Genomic DNA, 16,494 nt, shown 5'->3' with positions numbered 1-16,494 from the left:
GATAACGCCCCGAAAGACGGGACAATCACACGGGACCACACCCCACCTCATCGCGACTTTAGAACATCTCGCAAGATGGGACAATCACGCGGGACCAAACCCCACCTCATCGCCACTGTATAACGTCTTGAAGAACGGGACAATCACGCGGGACCAAACCCCACCTTATCGCCACTTTAGCGTCTCAAAAGACGGAACAATCACGCGGGACCAAACCCCACCTCATCGCCACTTTAAGCAAACCAAAACATCTCATCCAACTCAGTGGTCACTCAAACAACAATCTCAAATTCAACAATCAAATCAACATAATCACATGTTACTCATATTATCAACAAACATACGTCTCATCAAAATGCATACTAAATCAGCTCACTATTTCAACATAACAACAATCAAGGTATCAACAATAACCATGTCTTATCCACTAGAAAGTAGAAATGACAGAAACTAGTAAACGACCGAAGCCTCTCAGAAAACGGAGACACACGTCTCAATAAGTTTACTCGACCGAAGCCTTCAGAAAACATTTGCCACAAGCCTCAGAAGCAGTCAACACAAGCAAGCATACAACATTGCAAGCATAATAATCATAATCCAATGCCAATCAATATAAACATCTTCATCTCAAACGCAGGCAGTGCGATAAAAGCAAACAAGACTCAAAGACGCTCTAAAACTGAGTTACCCTTACCTTAGCCAATTTCTCCATCCAAGCTCAACATCCCAGTCCAATCCAAAATAAAGCTCCCGAACCCAGCAAGTTCCCCGGGCGTCCTCCTCAGTTGTGAAACCTCACCAATTGCTCCAAAGTCTCTTTCCTCAGCTCAACTCGTTCCAAACCTTAAGCAAAGTATCATTGCTTAGTCGCTAAGAAACAAAACAATTGATAATACTATCAAAACCCGAAAAGAAGCTTTCGAAGCTCTAGAGTTCGACATTTAGGCACGAATGGACAATATGACATGTTTTCGCTAAAATGCGCATAACTCGAGCTACAGAACTCGGAATGACACGAAACCAACGCCAAAATTTTGACAATTGAAAGAGCTACGCAATGGCTTAGGTCATACAGACCCAAAAATTATTTTTGGACATGGTACCCTACCAAATAAGTTTCGGCCACTATCAAAATAGGGTTTCCCGAACTTTTTCTTCGATCAAATTTAATTCCTAGGTATTCTTATGCGATATCTAGGCCAAAGAAACTCTCAGAAAAATTATCGGGTCGAAAACTAACACAGGGGTATTTTGGTCAAGATTTTTAGCTCGGAAACTCAAAATCGGAATTTCGAAAAATAAATTGGATGAGCGTGATCCTAACAACATTTATAACAACTAATCCTACTGACGCTAAGCTCAGTCGAGAGTTTTCGAACCAAAAAGTGGAACCTCTGTCAGAAAATGGGTATTTCCACTAAATTTGATCTCTGCGACGATTCGGCGAGATTCAGCAGAAAACAACTGGATATTCATGCTCTTGGGCATGTAGGGAATAAGTTTAGACAGAGAAATCAAGTTATTTGGATAGTTTTACAAAAAGCTCAAAACTTTGAGCACAGAAAGACATATAGAAAAGCGACAGAATTTACGATGAGAGGTAAGGAAAAACATCAGTACCTCGAGGCCTACGCGTAGCAACGAACTGTGCGACGATCAGGCAAGAATCGGCGAAAAGCTCTCCTCCCCTCCTTCCTCTCAAACCAACGACCAACTATGGTGGAAAATGTGATTTTTTTTGTTTTTTCTTCTATTTATAGGAGATGGAAAACGCGGGAAAATGAAAATTTCGCGATTCTGATTTTTCCTGTGCCGTCCTTTGTGAATTCTGAGATAGAATCCGGCGAAAGAATTCCAGAACTCAAACTAGGTTTCTTGGAATTTGAGAAAACGATTCACTAACGGTATTAATCGATTTAACCCGAAAAGTTACTTTTTGCAGTTGATGTCGGAAGAGAAAACTTCCTTCTGAAGAAAGATTGGAAACATCGAAAGAAATGGGTGTAAGCGTGTGGAATCTTCGTTTGAAGCTCCGAATAAAAAAAGTCTTCATCAACAGTTTACTTTAAGGTTCTTTAGCTACCAGGGATTCAGCTTCGGCAAACTTCCGAGAATTGAAATCGGTCGTTCGTACACTCCAGGGTTTCGAGTCGAAACACTCGTCAGGGAAAGGAATAAGAGAAATTCTTATAATCCTCTGAATATTTTTGAATTCCGCTTCTACAGTGCTTTAAGAGTAGACTAGCCTTTTACTAACGCTTTCGCCCTAAGGCGGAAGTGAATAAAGCTCGTTCTATAACCTATAGTGATTATAGTACTATTCTTAGTCATCTCCTGAACTTTCTTCTTCATAACGCTAATCCAAACATTAAACGCAAGTCAAGTTCCCCTCACGCTGACACAAAATCCTATGCGTGAGTTGGAAATTAATTATTTATTTAATTCTAAAATCCTGGGTCTTACAGCGGCGGAGCTGGGTCTGAGGCTGAGAAGAGAATAGAGGAGATGAACTGACGGCTAGAGTTTGGGAGGTTGAGGATTAAGAGAGTATTTATATGGTTCAGAGTTCAGACTAGGGTTAGTAGAATTGGGCCTGGGCGGAGTATTTTTTTTCTCACCTAATAGCTGGTTCGATCGGGCTAGACCCTAAACTGAAACCGACCAGTCAGACCCACATGGACCCACATCAGTGAATCGTTCAAACCCGTTTTCAAACCGGCCCATTCAGCAAGAAAACCGCCGGTTTAGTCAGTCTGGTTCGGTTCCACCATTCTTGGACAACCCTACTAGGAGGTCATCAAGGGCTCTCTATTGCCTTCGTATAAGCTATGAATATGAGGGCAACATTTCCCCATCTCCTGACACACCAAAGAACTTACAGATCCCGCCTCACTTCATCTAATTAATGAGCAAGAATCAATTTGGAGAGTGTTTCTGAAGACCCTCATGCTCACATTGAGATTCACTAGACAATGCGCTACATAGAAGAGGCGTGATGTTAGTTTGGACACTGTCCGTATGATGTTGTATTCATTCTTCCTAAGAGAAGTCGTTGAAGATTGGTTGAGGACATTCTTCTTTTTAACTTCTTCGCTTCCCTCATCGGTTGTCTTTGAGGTATCCCACATTTCTTTGGCCGACTTTCAATTAGGCACTCTAAAGAACCCATTCATGCTTAGGGCTAAAGTTAGAATGTTCTTAGCCTTTAAATCCTATTGAACTTTCTTTTTATCATTTTCATTCCAAGAATTCTTAAGCTTAGGTTTTATAACACCATCAACGTCAATACTAAAGGCAAATGTACCTTCTTCAATAGCATTCCAAATATCTAAGTCTTAAGACACAAAAAAAATATTTTCATTCTAATTCTTTAGAAATAATAGCATTCACCGGTAAAATAGGTGGTCTATTAATGTTAGAACCTTCACCTAAAAATGGTTTGGAAGAGAGGATCTAGGAATATATTACCTAACTCTTGCTCTATTCCCAATTGTAAACCTTGGCGAAGGTTGAATGAGTCAGGGTTCAAACCCTGATGAATGAACTAATTTACTAATATTATTAACAACTAATATTTGCCAAAGAAAAAAAAAGATAGCAACCTAAGGGAAGAGATGAGGTTTTCAACAAAGTAGGCAAAATAAAATTTACAAACCCAAATTTTCATCAGCATAGGGCAAGAGTGATTGTGTGGCGTTCCATTTAAAATCAAACATAACTCTATTAAAGCAATACATTGTTGGATTTTTTCATGCGTAGCGCATGATAAGGTGTGCCACTTTATTCGCTAGCATCAGATCAATCCAATAGTCATATTTTTGGCATTCTTTTTTTTTTTATTTGAGACAGGTGCCCTCCTTTGGAGGCAATCTTGTACGAGCCAAGAATATTCACATCATGGTGGGGCTAACTCTCCCAGCGGGGTTCCCCTTCTCCCCCTCACAAGACTCGAACTCGAGACCCTACTTAACGGGAATCAAGCATGTATAACTTGAACCAATCACCGGTTGATGATTGTCGCCATTATGCAGGAGGAGGTGAATCCCTTTTATCACAAATTTAAATTTTGTATGCATCAATGCATGTGGTTTTGTCCCGACCGCCTATTCCTGTAAAAAGAAAAGGTGTACAAAGTTTTATGGCATTACTCTAACATCACAATTCACATTATAATATTCATGTTAATAAGATTTGATACATTTCAAATCGTAGTGTTTAGACTTCAACATGTCAATCAAATGCTTCTCAAAACAATAATCAGAACTACACAAATCATGTTTTAGGCAAGAAAAAATAGTCATATACACATGCTGAGATTTGACAGTACAAAGTGCTATCACTTTCATATATTTCATTGCAGATGAAGAACACCAGCAACGAAAAATAAATTGAGAAGTGGCAACATCAAATAAATGTACTACTTGGCAATAATGTTCATCGATCATATACACCATTACTTATCTTGAAAACACAATTCAAGTTGGTCTTTGAGTCATAAACACCTCCATTTAACCACACCTTTTAAAGGTTGCAATACAATTCTAACACAGCGTGATCAAAGTTGATTTGACCACCGACCTTATATAGTAAAAATCAATCCATTTGTGCACCCTTTTACCAATCAAGTGCTTTGGTTAATTTGAGTCACCTACAAACAAAAAGAATAAGAGAGCTTAGTTAAAATTACATATAAAGCAATGAGGTTTAATGTGCTGCTTCTGCAGCCACAACTTCGTGATTTGGAGTAAAAATGCATGGTTTGTTTATCAAATATCACCTCAAGTTCATCTCTCCACTCCAACAATATAGGCAAAACTGCATCAAACTCAAACAATTAACATAAAAGACAAAACAATATAACCAATGGACTGGCTGAGAAACAATGACAGTAAAATCTAATGGAGACTCCAACAATCAAACAGAAATTAACCTCAAATTAAGGTAAAACAATTGAAATGAAATGAACCTCTTTTTTCTTCTCACCATAACCTGAGCTTTTCCTTCTCTTCAGGTTTTTTCTCCTCCTTTGGATTTTCAACTTTCTTTCTTTCATCTTTGTTCGCTTCTCATTCTTGAGTTCCTTTGGTGTTCTCTCCTAAGATTTCCTTTCAACCTATAAGAACACAAAAAGTAAATGAAAACCGAAAATTAGAACGCGGAACTGCCGGAACAACAAAGATGAAGCATAACATGAGCAAAAGCAAAGTACCAGAAAGAAAAATTTTAAGGAATTGAATAAAGAAAAGCAAGAGGAAAAAAAAATTAGAACTGAGAAAGTCCCTGCAAAAATGAGAACAAAACAGAAAAATGCATTATTTGAGGACTGAATGCTATATTCATTTCAAAAAATTCAGAATCACAAATGGAGATGAGAAGGACTTACACTACATTAACCTGATTTGCCAACGTGAAGCATCTAAGAACCTGGATGTATCCCTTTAATGTTGCTTCGTTCAAGTACCAATCACAGAGAGATTAAACAAACCATTAGACATGACATCCCATGTGTTCTCAAAGATAAATCAAAATAGAGAAAATAATATTTTTTTTATAAACATATGGTACCCTGCCACCCTTTGGATGCGTCAGATTCGAGATTTAGTCACAGTTAAGGTTTATCATCCCTCCTCTAGAGTGTATTGTGCGGGAATCGAACTCGAGAGCTCTTCCCACACACTCAGCTTGTGTGACCAACTGAGTTACCCATCTTAGGTAAATAGAGAAAATAATATTAAAAATTCACTCACTAGGCATATTTGTTGACTCGGTCCTTCTTTCGTCACCTCTCATTAGTCATTTCATTTCTCAACAAATGTATGCATGCGTGTTGGTTCTTTCTTGTGCATAGTGACTGTACACTGCAATTTCCGGAGTCAACGATTCTGTTTGAGCTCTCCATTTGACTTTCAGTTCCTTTTCTCCAGATCTCAAATCATCCATGGCGGCTGACCCATATTCCCATCGGAGCAATTCGCCATCTGAGTACTTCAATTGGGATGATTTGTTGGATCAGAATCAAACACTGCGGCCTAAATGGGTTTCAACTTCTCCTCCTCCCCGATCTCCACCTCCACCTCCAGTTCGAGTTGTAAATGAAGTGTTTTGGGAGCACTTCTTAACGGAAAGGCCCGGAACTAGTGATGAGTTGTTGAGAATCCACGATGTGTTCTTGAGTTTCAGAGGGGGGGACACGCGTGCTTCATTCACTTCACATCTCTATGCCGCTCTTCAAAACGCAGGGATCAAAGTTTTCAGGGACGACGATTCCCTCCCAAGGGGAGATCAAATTTCTACCTCACTGTTGCAAGCAATTGAAGAGTCTCATATTTCAATTGTTGTTTTCTCGACAAATTATGCGGATTCGCGGTGGTGTCTGGATGAGTTGGAGAAAATAATGGACTGTCACAGAACCATAGGCCAGGTGGTTTTGCCGGTGTTCTACGATGTAAATCCCTCTGAAGTGCGGCACCAAACTGGTGAGTTTGGGAAAAAATTTCACAATCATATAAAGGGAGACAATTTGTTGCTATATCCTCTGGGTTCCCGTTGGAAGAGTTGGAGGGAGGCGCTTCGTGAGGCTGGGGGTATTGCAGGGTTTGTTGTTTTAAATTCCAGGTAAGTTCACAAACACACACTTCATTTACAACTGCTTTGGAATTCTTTTATCTTCATTTTCTTTTTAATACTTTTTATGTCATTTGGTGTAGTTTAATCAATACTCATGAGAGAAATTAAGCATAGGGAGAAATTTATGAGTTTGTAACTTTTTAGATAAGAGTAATTTAGGAAAGTTAATAACATTTTTTTTACAAATTTATTGATACTAACTACTTTCCTTTTTGATACAAAGTTATTAACTTCTTATTATCTTGAGTTTTCAAAATAATAAATGACTACTACATCAGTTCCTTATTAACTGTCCACCTTGAATAAATTTTTTTATTCCTATATATCTGTCAACTTAGCATTTCAAAAGAACATTAAATGATGTTTTTCCTAATAATGTCCTTGTATGAGCAATAAATGAGGGAAGATAAAACACATTTTAGAGGGTAAAACAGGAAAACAAGTAATAATTATTTGAAAATTACCAAAATTAATTACTCTCCTTAATATGTGTGTTTCTTCTCTTCCTGGACAGTTAAATAGGAACGGAGGTAGTAAAAAATACAAATGTTTATTACAAAAAAAAATATTAAGATGGAAGAGCAAACTTTCTGTCTCTAGAAATTCCCAAAGACACTCCACAATTTTTATGAAAATCTTTTTGAAGTTTTGATGAAATTGACAATAACTAGATATTGTCTCAAAAAAATACCAGCCGTGTTGGAAATATTGTGGCCTTAGGCAAAGTTAAGGCCAAATAAGCACTTATACTATGAGTCTATTAGATAAGATCAAATAAACTCTTCCAAACACACCCTCAATCAAGTAACCAGCATGAATTTCACCATTTTTAATGCACCTAGCATGCTCTTGCATAATTGGATAAAATTCTACAAATAACTCAATCAAACTCAAAAAGTTGCTTCTGTCTTTTTCATATATGACTTCTCATGTCTTGTATGTTTGAATCAATGGACTGGGCGGGCTTCCCACAAGCCTATGCCCGCCCAAGCGTTAGACAGAGGAACGATTAAGGCTCCAGATAAGGCAAGGCGACCATCAAGGTAGTGAACAGACGCTCGCCCGATACATGGACCTGAGCCAATCTTATCTTATTTACGTTGGGATTTGGGCCTCGTTTGTGAGGCCCAATCCCAGAACCTTCTAGATAAGGGCAGCACCCACTATAAAAGGGGGTCCCTCAATGTACTAGACACCTTTTTGATCATTAATGAAAGAATATCCTTATTTTACATCATCTATCCTTTTATGTTCTGCTAGGGTTTACGAGAATGTTCCTTTATTCCCTAAGTAGGCCTTAGTACGGAACAATCAACATTGTTAATTTTAAGTAGAATTGATTTTGATAAAATTGACTATCGTAAAAGTGAGGTTAAAGTAAAGCTATGTTGCACCGATACTCTGGTACCATGTACGGATACAGGTACGAGATACGTAATTTATGTAAGGTAATGTTATTTGAATTACTTTTTTTTAAATTGTTTTTCAATGGATTTGATAGAACATCATATATGAGAAATAATGATGGGCCTTATGATGAAACAATTGTAGAAGCAAACAAGGCAAGGCCCAAAGTGTGGCGTGTCTACACTAGGAGAAAGAGAATGAATGAGAATTAATGAGTGAGCTGGCATGATTCCCTTGATTAGTGGGATTCAGTTATATTAGGATTCTCTTGATTAGTGGGATTGGGTTATATTAGCAAGAAGGGGAGAAGGATAAGGCATGCAGGCTTTTGGTGAGAATAAGGTTAGGAGGGAATACTTCTCTGGTTAGGAGTTGCAGACTCTGGAAAGTTTCCATTGTAGGGCCTTGTGCTCATCTTTTTATTTCATATTCAATAATAATCTACCTCAGAAATTCTGAGCTCTATCAGGATTTTAATATCCATAGATATGTGTGTATAGGAATGAAACAATAATTTTCTTTGCTTCATTTTTTTTTGAACGTTCTTTGGTTCATTTTATAGGAATGAAAGTGAGGCTATTGAGAATATTGTTGAAAATATTACTAGTTTGCTTGACAAGACAGACATGTTCATTGCTGATAATCCAGTGGGAGTTGAATCTCGAGTGCAAGATATGATTCTACTACTAGACAACCAAGAATCAAATGATGTTTTATTACTTGGGGTTAGGGGTATGGGAGGGATTGGTAAAACAACCATTGCAAAAGCTATTTACAATGAGATTGGCCGCAATTTTGAGGGGAGGAGCTTCCTTGCAAATATTAGGGAAGTCTGGGAGCAAGATGCTGGACAAGTGCATTTACAAGAACAACTTCTGTTTGATATCTTCAAAAAAACAACAAAGATACATAGCATTGAATCAGGAAAAAATATATTAAAGGATAGACTTTGCAGTAAAAGAGTACTTCTTGTACTTGACGATGTGAATAAATTGGACCAACTGAATGCTTTGTGTGGAAGTCGTGAATGGTTTGGTTCAGGGAGTAGAATAATCATCACAACCAGAGATCAGCATATACTGAGAGGGAATAGAGTTAACCAAGTTTACATAATGAAAGAAATGGATGAAAGTGAATCCACTGACCTTTTTAGTTGGCATGCATTCAAGCAAGCGAGTCCTAGGGAAGATTTTGCTGAACTTTCAAGAAACGTAATTGAGTATTCTGGGGGATTGCCACTAGCTCTTGAAGTCCTTGGGTCCTATTTGTTTGACAGGGGGGTAACAGAATGGAAGAGTGTATTGGAGAAACTCAAAACAATCCCCAATGATCAAGTACAGAAAAAGTTAAGAATAAGCTATGATGGTTTAAGTGATGATAAAGAGAAAGATATATTCCTTGACATAGCATGTTTCTTTATTGGGATGGACAGAAATGAAGCTATACAAATATTAAATGGCTGCAAACTTTTTGCAGAAATTGGAATAAGTGTCCTTGTTGAGAGAAGTCTTTTAACTGTTGATAATAAGAACAAGCTTGGAATGCATGATTTGCTGCGAGACATGGGAAGAGAAATCATTCGTGAGAAATCACCAAAGGAGCCTGAGGAGCGTAGCAGGTTATGGTTTCATGAGGATGTTATCGAAGTATTATCAGACCAAACTGTAAGAACTTCATTTTAAAATATCCAATTCTGAAGGAATTATTTCAGTCACTTGTTAACATTCATTTGTTTTCTTGATTAGTTTGGTTATGAATTGTTTGTACTTCCTGGCTCCTAGTAAAAAATCCTGGGTTTCACCACATTAATTTTAGCTGCCCTATATCTTTTAACTAGGCTTTTCTTTTACCTGTTTATACATCTTGTTTCACAGGGAACTAAAGCTATTGAAGGACTGGCTTTGAAGTTGCCAGTTAATAATACAAAATGTTTCAGCACTGAAGCATTTGAGAAGATGAAGAAACTCAGATTGCTTCAACTTGCTGGTGTAAAACTTGAAGGAGATTTTAAATATCTTTCAAGAAATCTGAGATGGCTGTGTTGGCGGGGATTTCCGTTATCTTTCCTGCCTAAAAACCTTCGTCAAGAAAATTTAGTTTCAATCATGTTAGAAAACAGCAATATCAAACATGGATGGAAAGATGGCCAGGTATTGATTGAGTTTAGCTTTTCGCATTTCATGAATTCTTTTCACTTTTCGATTTATAGATGCAATTTAAATTAAGAATCTGAAATAGTAGTAATATTTAATTATGTGGTACTTTTAGACACAGTAAACATATGGTTCACAGATGCACAAGTTTTGAATATAGGCCACCATAGAATTGTCTATATGTTTTATATTAACCTTACATGAAAGTCCTTTTAACTAAAACAGACAGAATATTTTACAAACTAAATCTTGTGCATGTGCGAAACAGTTTGATTAAAAAAGCTTCAAATTCAAATGTCAAACCTATAAATGATCCCAATGTTTCAAGTTCTCACCATTATGCTCATACATGACTTTTACTAATTTCTGTAACATTATATATAGAAATGTAGCCTTGGCTGGAAGATTTTTTAAGGCAAAAGTACTTCGAAACCAATGGATATAGGCAATGACACTCACTCATGTTTACTTTCCATTCTCTAGTGATATTGCAATTGCTTCCATCTATTTTGTAAGCTTTTTCCATATGTTCTTTCTATAACATTTCTGATCTTGCAGAGGATGGAGATGCTGAAAATTTTGAATCTTAGTCATTCTCAGCATTTGACACAGACCCCAGACTTTTCATGTATGCCTAATCTTGAAAAGCTTGTACTTAGAGATTGTACAAGCCTGTCTGAGGTTTCCCATAGCATTGGATATCTCAATAAAGTTTTACTGATAAATTTGAAAGGCTGTATTAGCCTTCGTAACCTTCCAAGAAGCATCTATAAGTTGAAATCTCTGAAAACTCTCATCCTTTCTGGATGTTTAATGATTGACAAGTTGGAAGAGGACGTGGAACAGATGGAATCTTTGACAACCCTGATTGCAGATAACACTGCAATAACAAGAGTCCCCTATTCATTAGTCAGGTCAAAAAGCATTGGATATATTTCTTTGTGCGGTCATGAAGGACTCTCTCGTGATGTGTTTCCTTCTATCATTTGGTCTTGGATGTCACCAACAAATAACCTCTCATCCTTAGTTCAAACATCTGCAGGCATGTCATCTCTTGTTTCTTTAAATGTATCAAGTAGTAGTTCCCAGGGACTATCATCTATTCCCGTGGACCTCCCAAAGCTTCAAAGTCTGTGGATGGAGTCTGGCTCAGAACTTCAACTTTCTCGAGATGCAGAAAGAATTTTGGGTGCCTTGTATGCTATGAATTCTTCTAAAGAATTGGAATCAACTGCAACTACATCAGAAATATCAAATAAGGAAACTTCTGGCTTGATGCAATGCAGTTGTCAAGTGCTTGATTCAGGATCAAAAGATTCCTTGAAATCTCTTTTATTTCAAATGGGAATGAATTGCCAAGCCACCAGTATTCTGAAAGAGAGCATTTTAGAGGTTTCTATCTCTCCCTCTCTCTTGTCTATAGGTTTGTATTTTAAAATTAAGATATATGAAGTCCTATGTAAATTCTTGCATATAGTACATCTAGAACTATTAAAGAAATACATGTGTTAACAACCAGATTCAATCTTTCCTGTAAGAACAAGAAATCATTGAAACTGTTTTTTTGCTTTAGCTAGTACGTAGAGCAGTGACATTATTCGTGTGTATAATGTGTTATGAAAAACTGTTACAACCTTCAATGTACATGCTGATTTTAGTGAGTGGCACAATTCGTTAAAGTCGCTGTATAAGTATCCAGAGGAATTAGGAAATTCACTTTAATTTTGGTTGGAATGGGGTTTTAAGCTGGACTGGTAGTCTCTGTTTGAAGAATCCAAGCAATCATTTTAACGATTTAATTTTTTCTTCTTCGATAAGTTATCATCATTTCTAGTTTGTCTGTTAATTAGAAGATCATAATTTTATCGACGAGAAAATGATTAGTTATCTTAGGAGGATAACTATACTTTTAATTGTTGAATGAATGATAAGGTTGCATTCATATACTGTTCAATAAAACTTTCAGCATATTTTCATTTTTACAGAATATGGCTGTTAGAGGGTCTGGTTTGCTCCCCGGAGACAATTATCCAGATTGGTCAACCTTCAACTCGGAAGGTTGTTCTGTGATTTTTGAAGTCCCTCAAGTGAACGGGCGCAGTTTGAAGACAATAATTTGTGTTGTCCATTCTTCTACCACAGATGACATAACATCAGATGGCCTTCAAAATGTGTTGGTGATAAATTGCACAAAGAACACAATTCAGCTCTATAAGAGGAATGCATTAGCCTCCTTTGAAGATGAAGAGTGGCAGAGAGTAGTATCAAATATTGAACCGGGTAACAAAGTAAAGATGGTGGTTGTTTTTGAGAACGGATTCACTGTGAAGAAGACAACAGTTTATCTTGTATATGATGAAGAGAAAATGGAACCTTGCAATGCACCATATAAGAATGAAATTGTTTTTGGTGGTGATGAAATTGAATCCGCTGTCAGGAAAAGCTCTGCTCAAGTGGAGTCAGTGAATGACTTGAAACAAAAACAAAAGAGAAGGAAATTCCAATAAAAGATTGTGGAAGAATGGCTGGTTAAAACTATTTCTATGGTGCCCGCAAATCTCATATAGTTGCTTGCTGATTGTGGGGTTTGATCAACAAACACACAAATCTCTTCCCATGGGATTGCATCAGCAAATGGCAGAACAATATCATCTGCAACAACAATAGGGATGCAACAAAATATATCACAGCTTGAACCAATCTTAGGTCCAAGGAGCATAGACAAAACACAGCTTGTTGCATGTCCTTGTGGTATGTGGTTGGATGCTCAATGCAAATGTCAAAGTAGTGGATTGTTCTTAAAGTTCTCCCATGCTGCTGCTCTTGCACCTCTGCAAGATTGCGAATCACAGTTTAACCAGTCATGATTATTTGTTGATTCAAGTTTGTTTTTTATGAAAGCAGCAACTCACACACCCGGACTTGTGCATCCATTTTTTCTTAGCAGCAATTTTCCAGCACATCTCCTCAGTAACAGCACTCATTTTTCTAAATATACAGAGATTACATTAGCAATTGATGTAATATATTTATCAGCAATTTGATAGAAGTGGGTTCCTCTCCCAGGAAAAACTAATTTTTCACCTTTTACAACCATCAGTTCTGGTCTGATTTTCCAGTTGCAAGATTGGCATATTTGCCTTCCATCCCTGGAGTCGGAGGAATTAAGCAAATATAAACGTCCCTCAGCCATTGAGAAGTGTCGCCCATAGTGCTCCGTCAAACGCTCAGATAAACAATATTCACAGACCTTAATAAAATGAGGAGTAAAAACAAATTGATTGAGTGTTTCTGAAATATATTTCTTACTTGTCTGCGTAGCACCTACGATCTCTCATTCCCAACACGTAGATTATTGCTGCATTTCCACATCACGAATCACAACTGGGATTTGCTGTGTTTGGATCTTGATGCCAAGCATTTGCCAATGGATACATGGGCACTGTGATCAAAACGATCATATAAAATGCAAGTTGCAGAACCGTCGATGTTGAAGGAGTAATTCTAAATCCAGTTTTTTTTTATGTGCTTGTGTATATCTATCTTATAGGCTACGGGGAGGAGTTGCTAGGAGGAGGAGACACACATTGCATGCGGGGAGGGATAATGTGAATCCCTGCTTCCCTTCCTTGCAATTTTACAAAATTAGAATATTTCGATGAATTTTTTAATTCATCTGGTCACACAACCCATAATGGCGGGTGAATTACATTGATTAGTCACCCTCTAGCAGCCATCAATATATTATATTAAATTCGGCAATTTCTTAGCAGAGTGGCGAGTATTATTATTCTATTTTTAAGACCACTAACTTGACTTGGACAGGACTATGCTGGAGTTGCCAATTAAAAGGTTTGGCTTCGTCCCTGACGACCCAAACCTAAGCAGTAACCGGCGCATAAGCTATTACCATAGCCTAGCAAGCCTGCTTTCACATGATTCGTTTCCGCAATACCTCTTATAAAGAAAGAAACATGCTTACGAAGCTCAAATGATAATTGGACAGAGTTTCCTTTGTATTTCCATATTTTTACAAAATAACAAGACCTGCTAAAGAGGTATATCATTCAGCCAGAGATCCAAATCTACACATATCCATTATCCAAGAAGTAACATCATCAAATACATCGTAGAACTTTTACACTTTACAAAATATAACTATTACATATTCCCTATAGAATACCAAAAAGATCAACAAAAGACATCAACATGGCCACCAACCGTAGGAGGCCTACCAAAAAGAAGTAACTGTACAAGCTGCAACTGAAGCAACCTCCTACTCAGCTACCTGTGAATCTGAAATGGAAACAAGGAGGGGGTAAGTCACAAAGACTTAGTGTGGGCCTATAAACCACCATGAACTAGAAGGGGAACATCATAGGCACGATTTTCTCTTTAAAACTCAGGATAAATATGACATTTGATCAAGTCAAGTAACTCAAATCACTTTCATAAAACATATATGGCATGGTAAAAGCTTCATGCTTTACTAACTCAAATCAATGTCACTTTGACATAGAGCAAACTTAAAGAATCATAATGCGGTTAAAGCATTTTTAATTTATAAAATCACTCAAAATCCGATAATCCAAATACAATAGGGAACACACATGAGAGAACCATAATCATAAGGCGGCTCCATCTCGTTGATAGCCCTTTCCTCCTACGGGGTGGTCTTTCCCCTAGGGGCGGCTCCATCTAACGGATAGCCCTTTCCTTTCTCAAGTCACATCGTGTCATCGGGGGAAGCTACATCTCGTTGATAGCCCTTTCCTCATAAGGATTATCTTATCCAAGAGGCGGCTCCATCTAACGGATAGCCCTCTCCACCCGGAATCATGTCATATCTCATCAATCTCATCGGGGGAAGCTACATCTCGTTGATAGCCCTTTCCGTGCAGCGGCTCCATCTAACGGATAGCCCTCTCCACCCGGAATCAAATAACTAGGTGCACCTAGACTGTTACCTCCGTTAACGGCTACAGGGTTCTAACATGTATTCCCACAATCATCTTTTCAAAATCATAAGCAATCTCATATCAAAGTTTCAAATATGAATGTTCTCAATAATTATCAAAGCTCATCAAGATGTCATTCTCAACCCAACATGATTCAATACATAAAGTTTGTAACTTCATAACTTAAAACAAACTAAAATCATTCTCAAATCCATTTATTTGATTACATAACCTTAAATAACTCAATAAAAGATAGTCATGTGAATGAAAGGATGTTCCCCCAATTTTAAATAAATAGACACTTCTAGTTATAATAAAATAGTCAAAACCATAAACATAAAGTAATTAAAAATATGTCACAATGGTCATAAACCACTCACAACTATGAAGGATCAAGATGAGTGCTCCCAACAACTTCAAGATGCCCGGATGAGTCCGTGATCGGCAAGTCTGAACATCAACAACAAATTTCAACTCCTTAGGAACTTAATTTAGCTATCTATTATCCAAAAGCAACCATGAAATCCTTAATTGTGAGCTCAAATCCCTAAAATTAATTTACCCAAAATTAACATAGACTAGAATACCATTCTTTATAATTTTTGGGTTGTGAATATACCTCATTTAGCTCAAGTGAATACTCTTTATGGGGTGGGTAATCTTCTCCTCTCTTAGAGCAAAATCCCTAGCACCCAAAACTAACCCAAAAGCTTCCTACGTGAACCATCAAGCTTCTTCTTCAAATATTTGTAGTTTATGGTGGGTATTAGTGTGGTTCTTTGGTGAAGAAAAAGTAATTGATGAAGAAGAGGATAGAAGATGAAGATGCTGTCGAATGGAGGGGGAAATGGGTAAAGTGAAAGGAGAAAGGGAAAAAGTGGGTGGGTGCGTCTTTTTTTTCTTGGCTTAATTCCATTTTGGGCCCCTGATGTTTCAAAAATGAGCGATCGGGGCCCCTCGTGTTTAAACGTAGCGGTCAGGCACCCCAACGTTTCAAAAACGTGCATTCCAGACCCTTCTGTTAAGTACCGTTAGTTTGACCAAACGGAGTCAGTGACGTGAATTTCTTTTTCATTTTAACATTATATTCTTTACCAAAAAATTCCCCCCCAATTCACCAACCCGATTCCCCCCAATTTTAACCCTAATTTCATCCTAATTTAGCAAACCATGAAATCTTCACCCATCACCCTCAACTCTCTGAACAACTTCTTCAGCCAAACCAACAAGCTTTAACTGAGTTGAATCATTTCATGGAGATTCAGCAAAGTGTGAAGCTGATGGTCCACAAGAAATGGGGTTCACCAAAAGCAGCAAAAGAGTCTGAAAAATTCCCAGAATCAATCACT

The 16,494-nt window shown here is 37.6% G+C and overlaps 1 protein-coding gene and 2 long non-coding RNA genes across 6 annotated transcripts; 1 reads left to right on the top strand and 2 right to left on the bottom strand.

Moving 5' to 3' along the window:
- Positions 1–3,646: 3,646 nt before the first annotated feature.
- LOC130749356 (uncharacterized) lies at positions 3,647–5,875 on the bottom strand. 3 transcript variants are annotated; one of them, XR_009022902.1, is made up of 5 exons: positions 5,384–5,765; positions 4,967–5,113; positions 4,778–4,815; positions 4,519–4,648; positions 3,647–4,109 (listed from the first exon to the last, which is right to left on the bottom strand). It is a non-coding gene; the product is annotated as an uncharacterized LOC130749356 (long non-coding RNA). The 3 variants fall into 3 exon arrangements; XR_009022901.1 differs by lacking the exon at positions 3,647–4,109 and having other exon boundaries at positions 4,147–4,648; positions 5,384–5,447; positions 5,748–5,875; XR_009022900.1 differs by lacking the exon at positions 3,647–4,109 and having other exon boundaries at positions 4,147–4,648.
- Positions 5,802–13,263, top strand: LOC130749344 (disease resistance protein RUN1-like). Of its 2 annotated transcripts, none has more exons than XM_057602687.1 (5): positions 5,802–6,615; positions 8,597–9,698; positions 9,909–10,184; positions 10,746–11,579; positions 12,173–13,263. In XM_057602687.1, exons 1-5 carry the CDS (start codon positions 5,939–5,941, stop codon positions 12,692–12,694), a joined length of 3,411 nt encoding a protein of 1,136 aa, XP_057458670.1. In that variant the 5' UTR covers positions 5,802–5,938; the 3' UTR covers positions 12,695–13,263. The 2 variants fall into 2 exon arrangements, with proteins under 2 accessions (XP_057458670.1, XP_057458671.1); XM_057602688.1 differs by having other exon boundaries at positions 10,746–11,610; positions 12,173–12,338.
- Positions 13,264–14,242: 979 nt separating this feature from the next.
- On the bottom strand, positions 14,243–15,980 carry LOC130749358 (uncharacterized). The gene is made up of 3 exons (XR_009022904.1): positions 15,765–15,980; positions 15,526–15,595; positions 14,243–14,483 (listed from the first exon to the last, which is right to left on the bottom strand). It is a non-coding gene; the product is annotated as an uncharacterized LOC130749358 (long non-coding RNA).
- Positions 15,981–16,494: the final 514 nt, after the last annotated feature.

This window comes from Lotus japonicus, chromosome 3 (assembly GCF_012489685.1).
Source record: "Lotus japonicus ecotype B-129 chromosome 3, LjGifu_v1.2".
Lineage (NCBI taxonomy): Eukaryota > Viridiplantae > Streptophyta > Magnoliopsida > Fabales > Fabaceae > Lotus > Lotus japonicus.
Note: the sequence above shows the minus strand (reverse complement) of the source record. Positions and strands in the feature narration are given on the sequence as shown.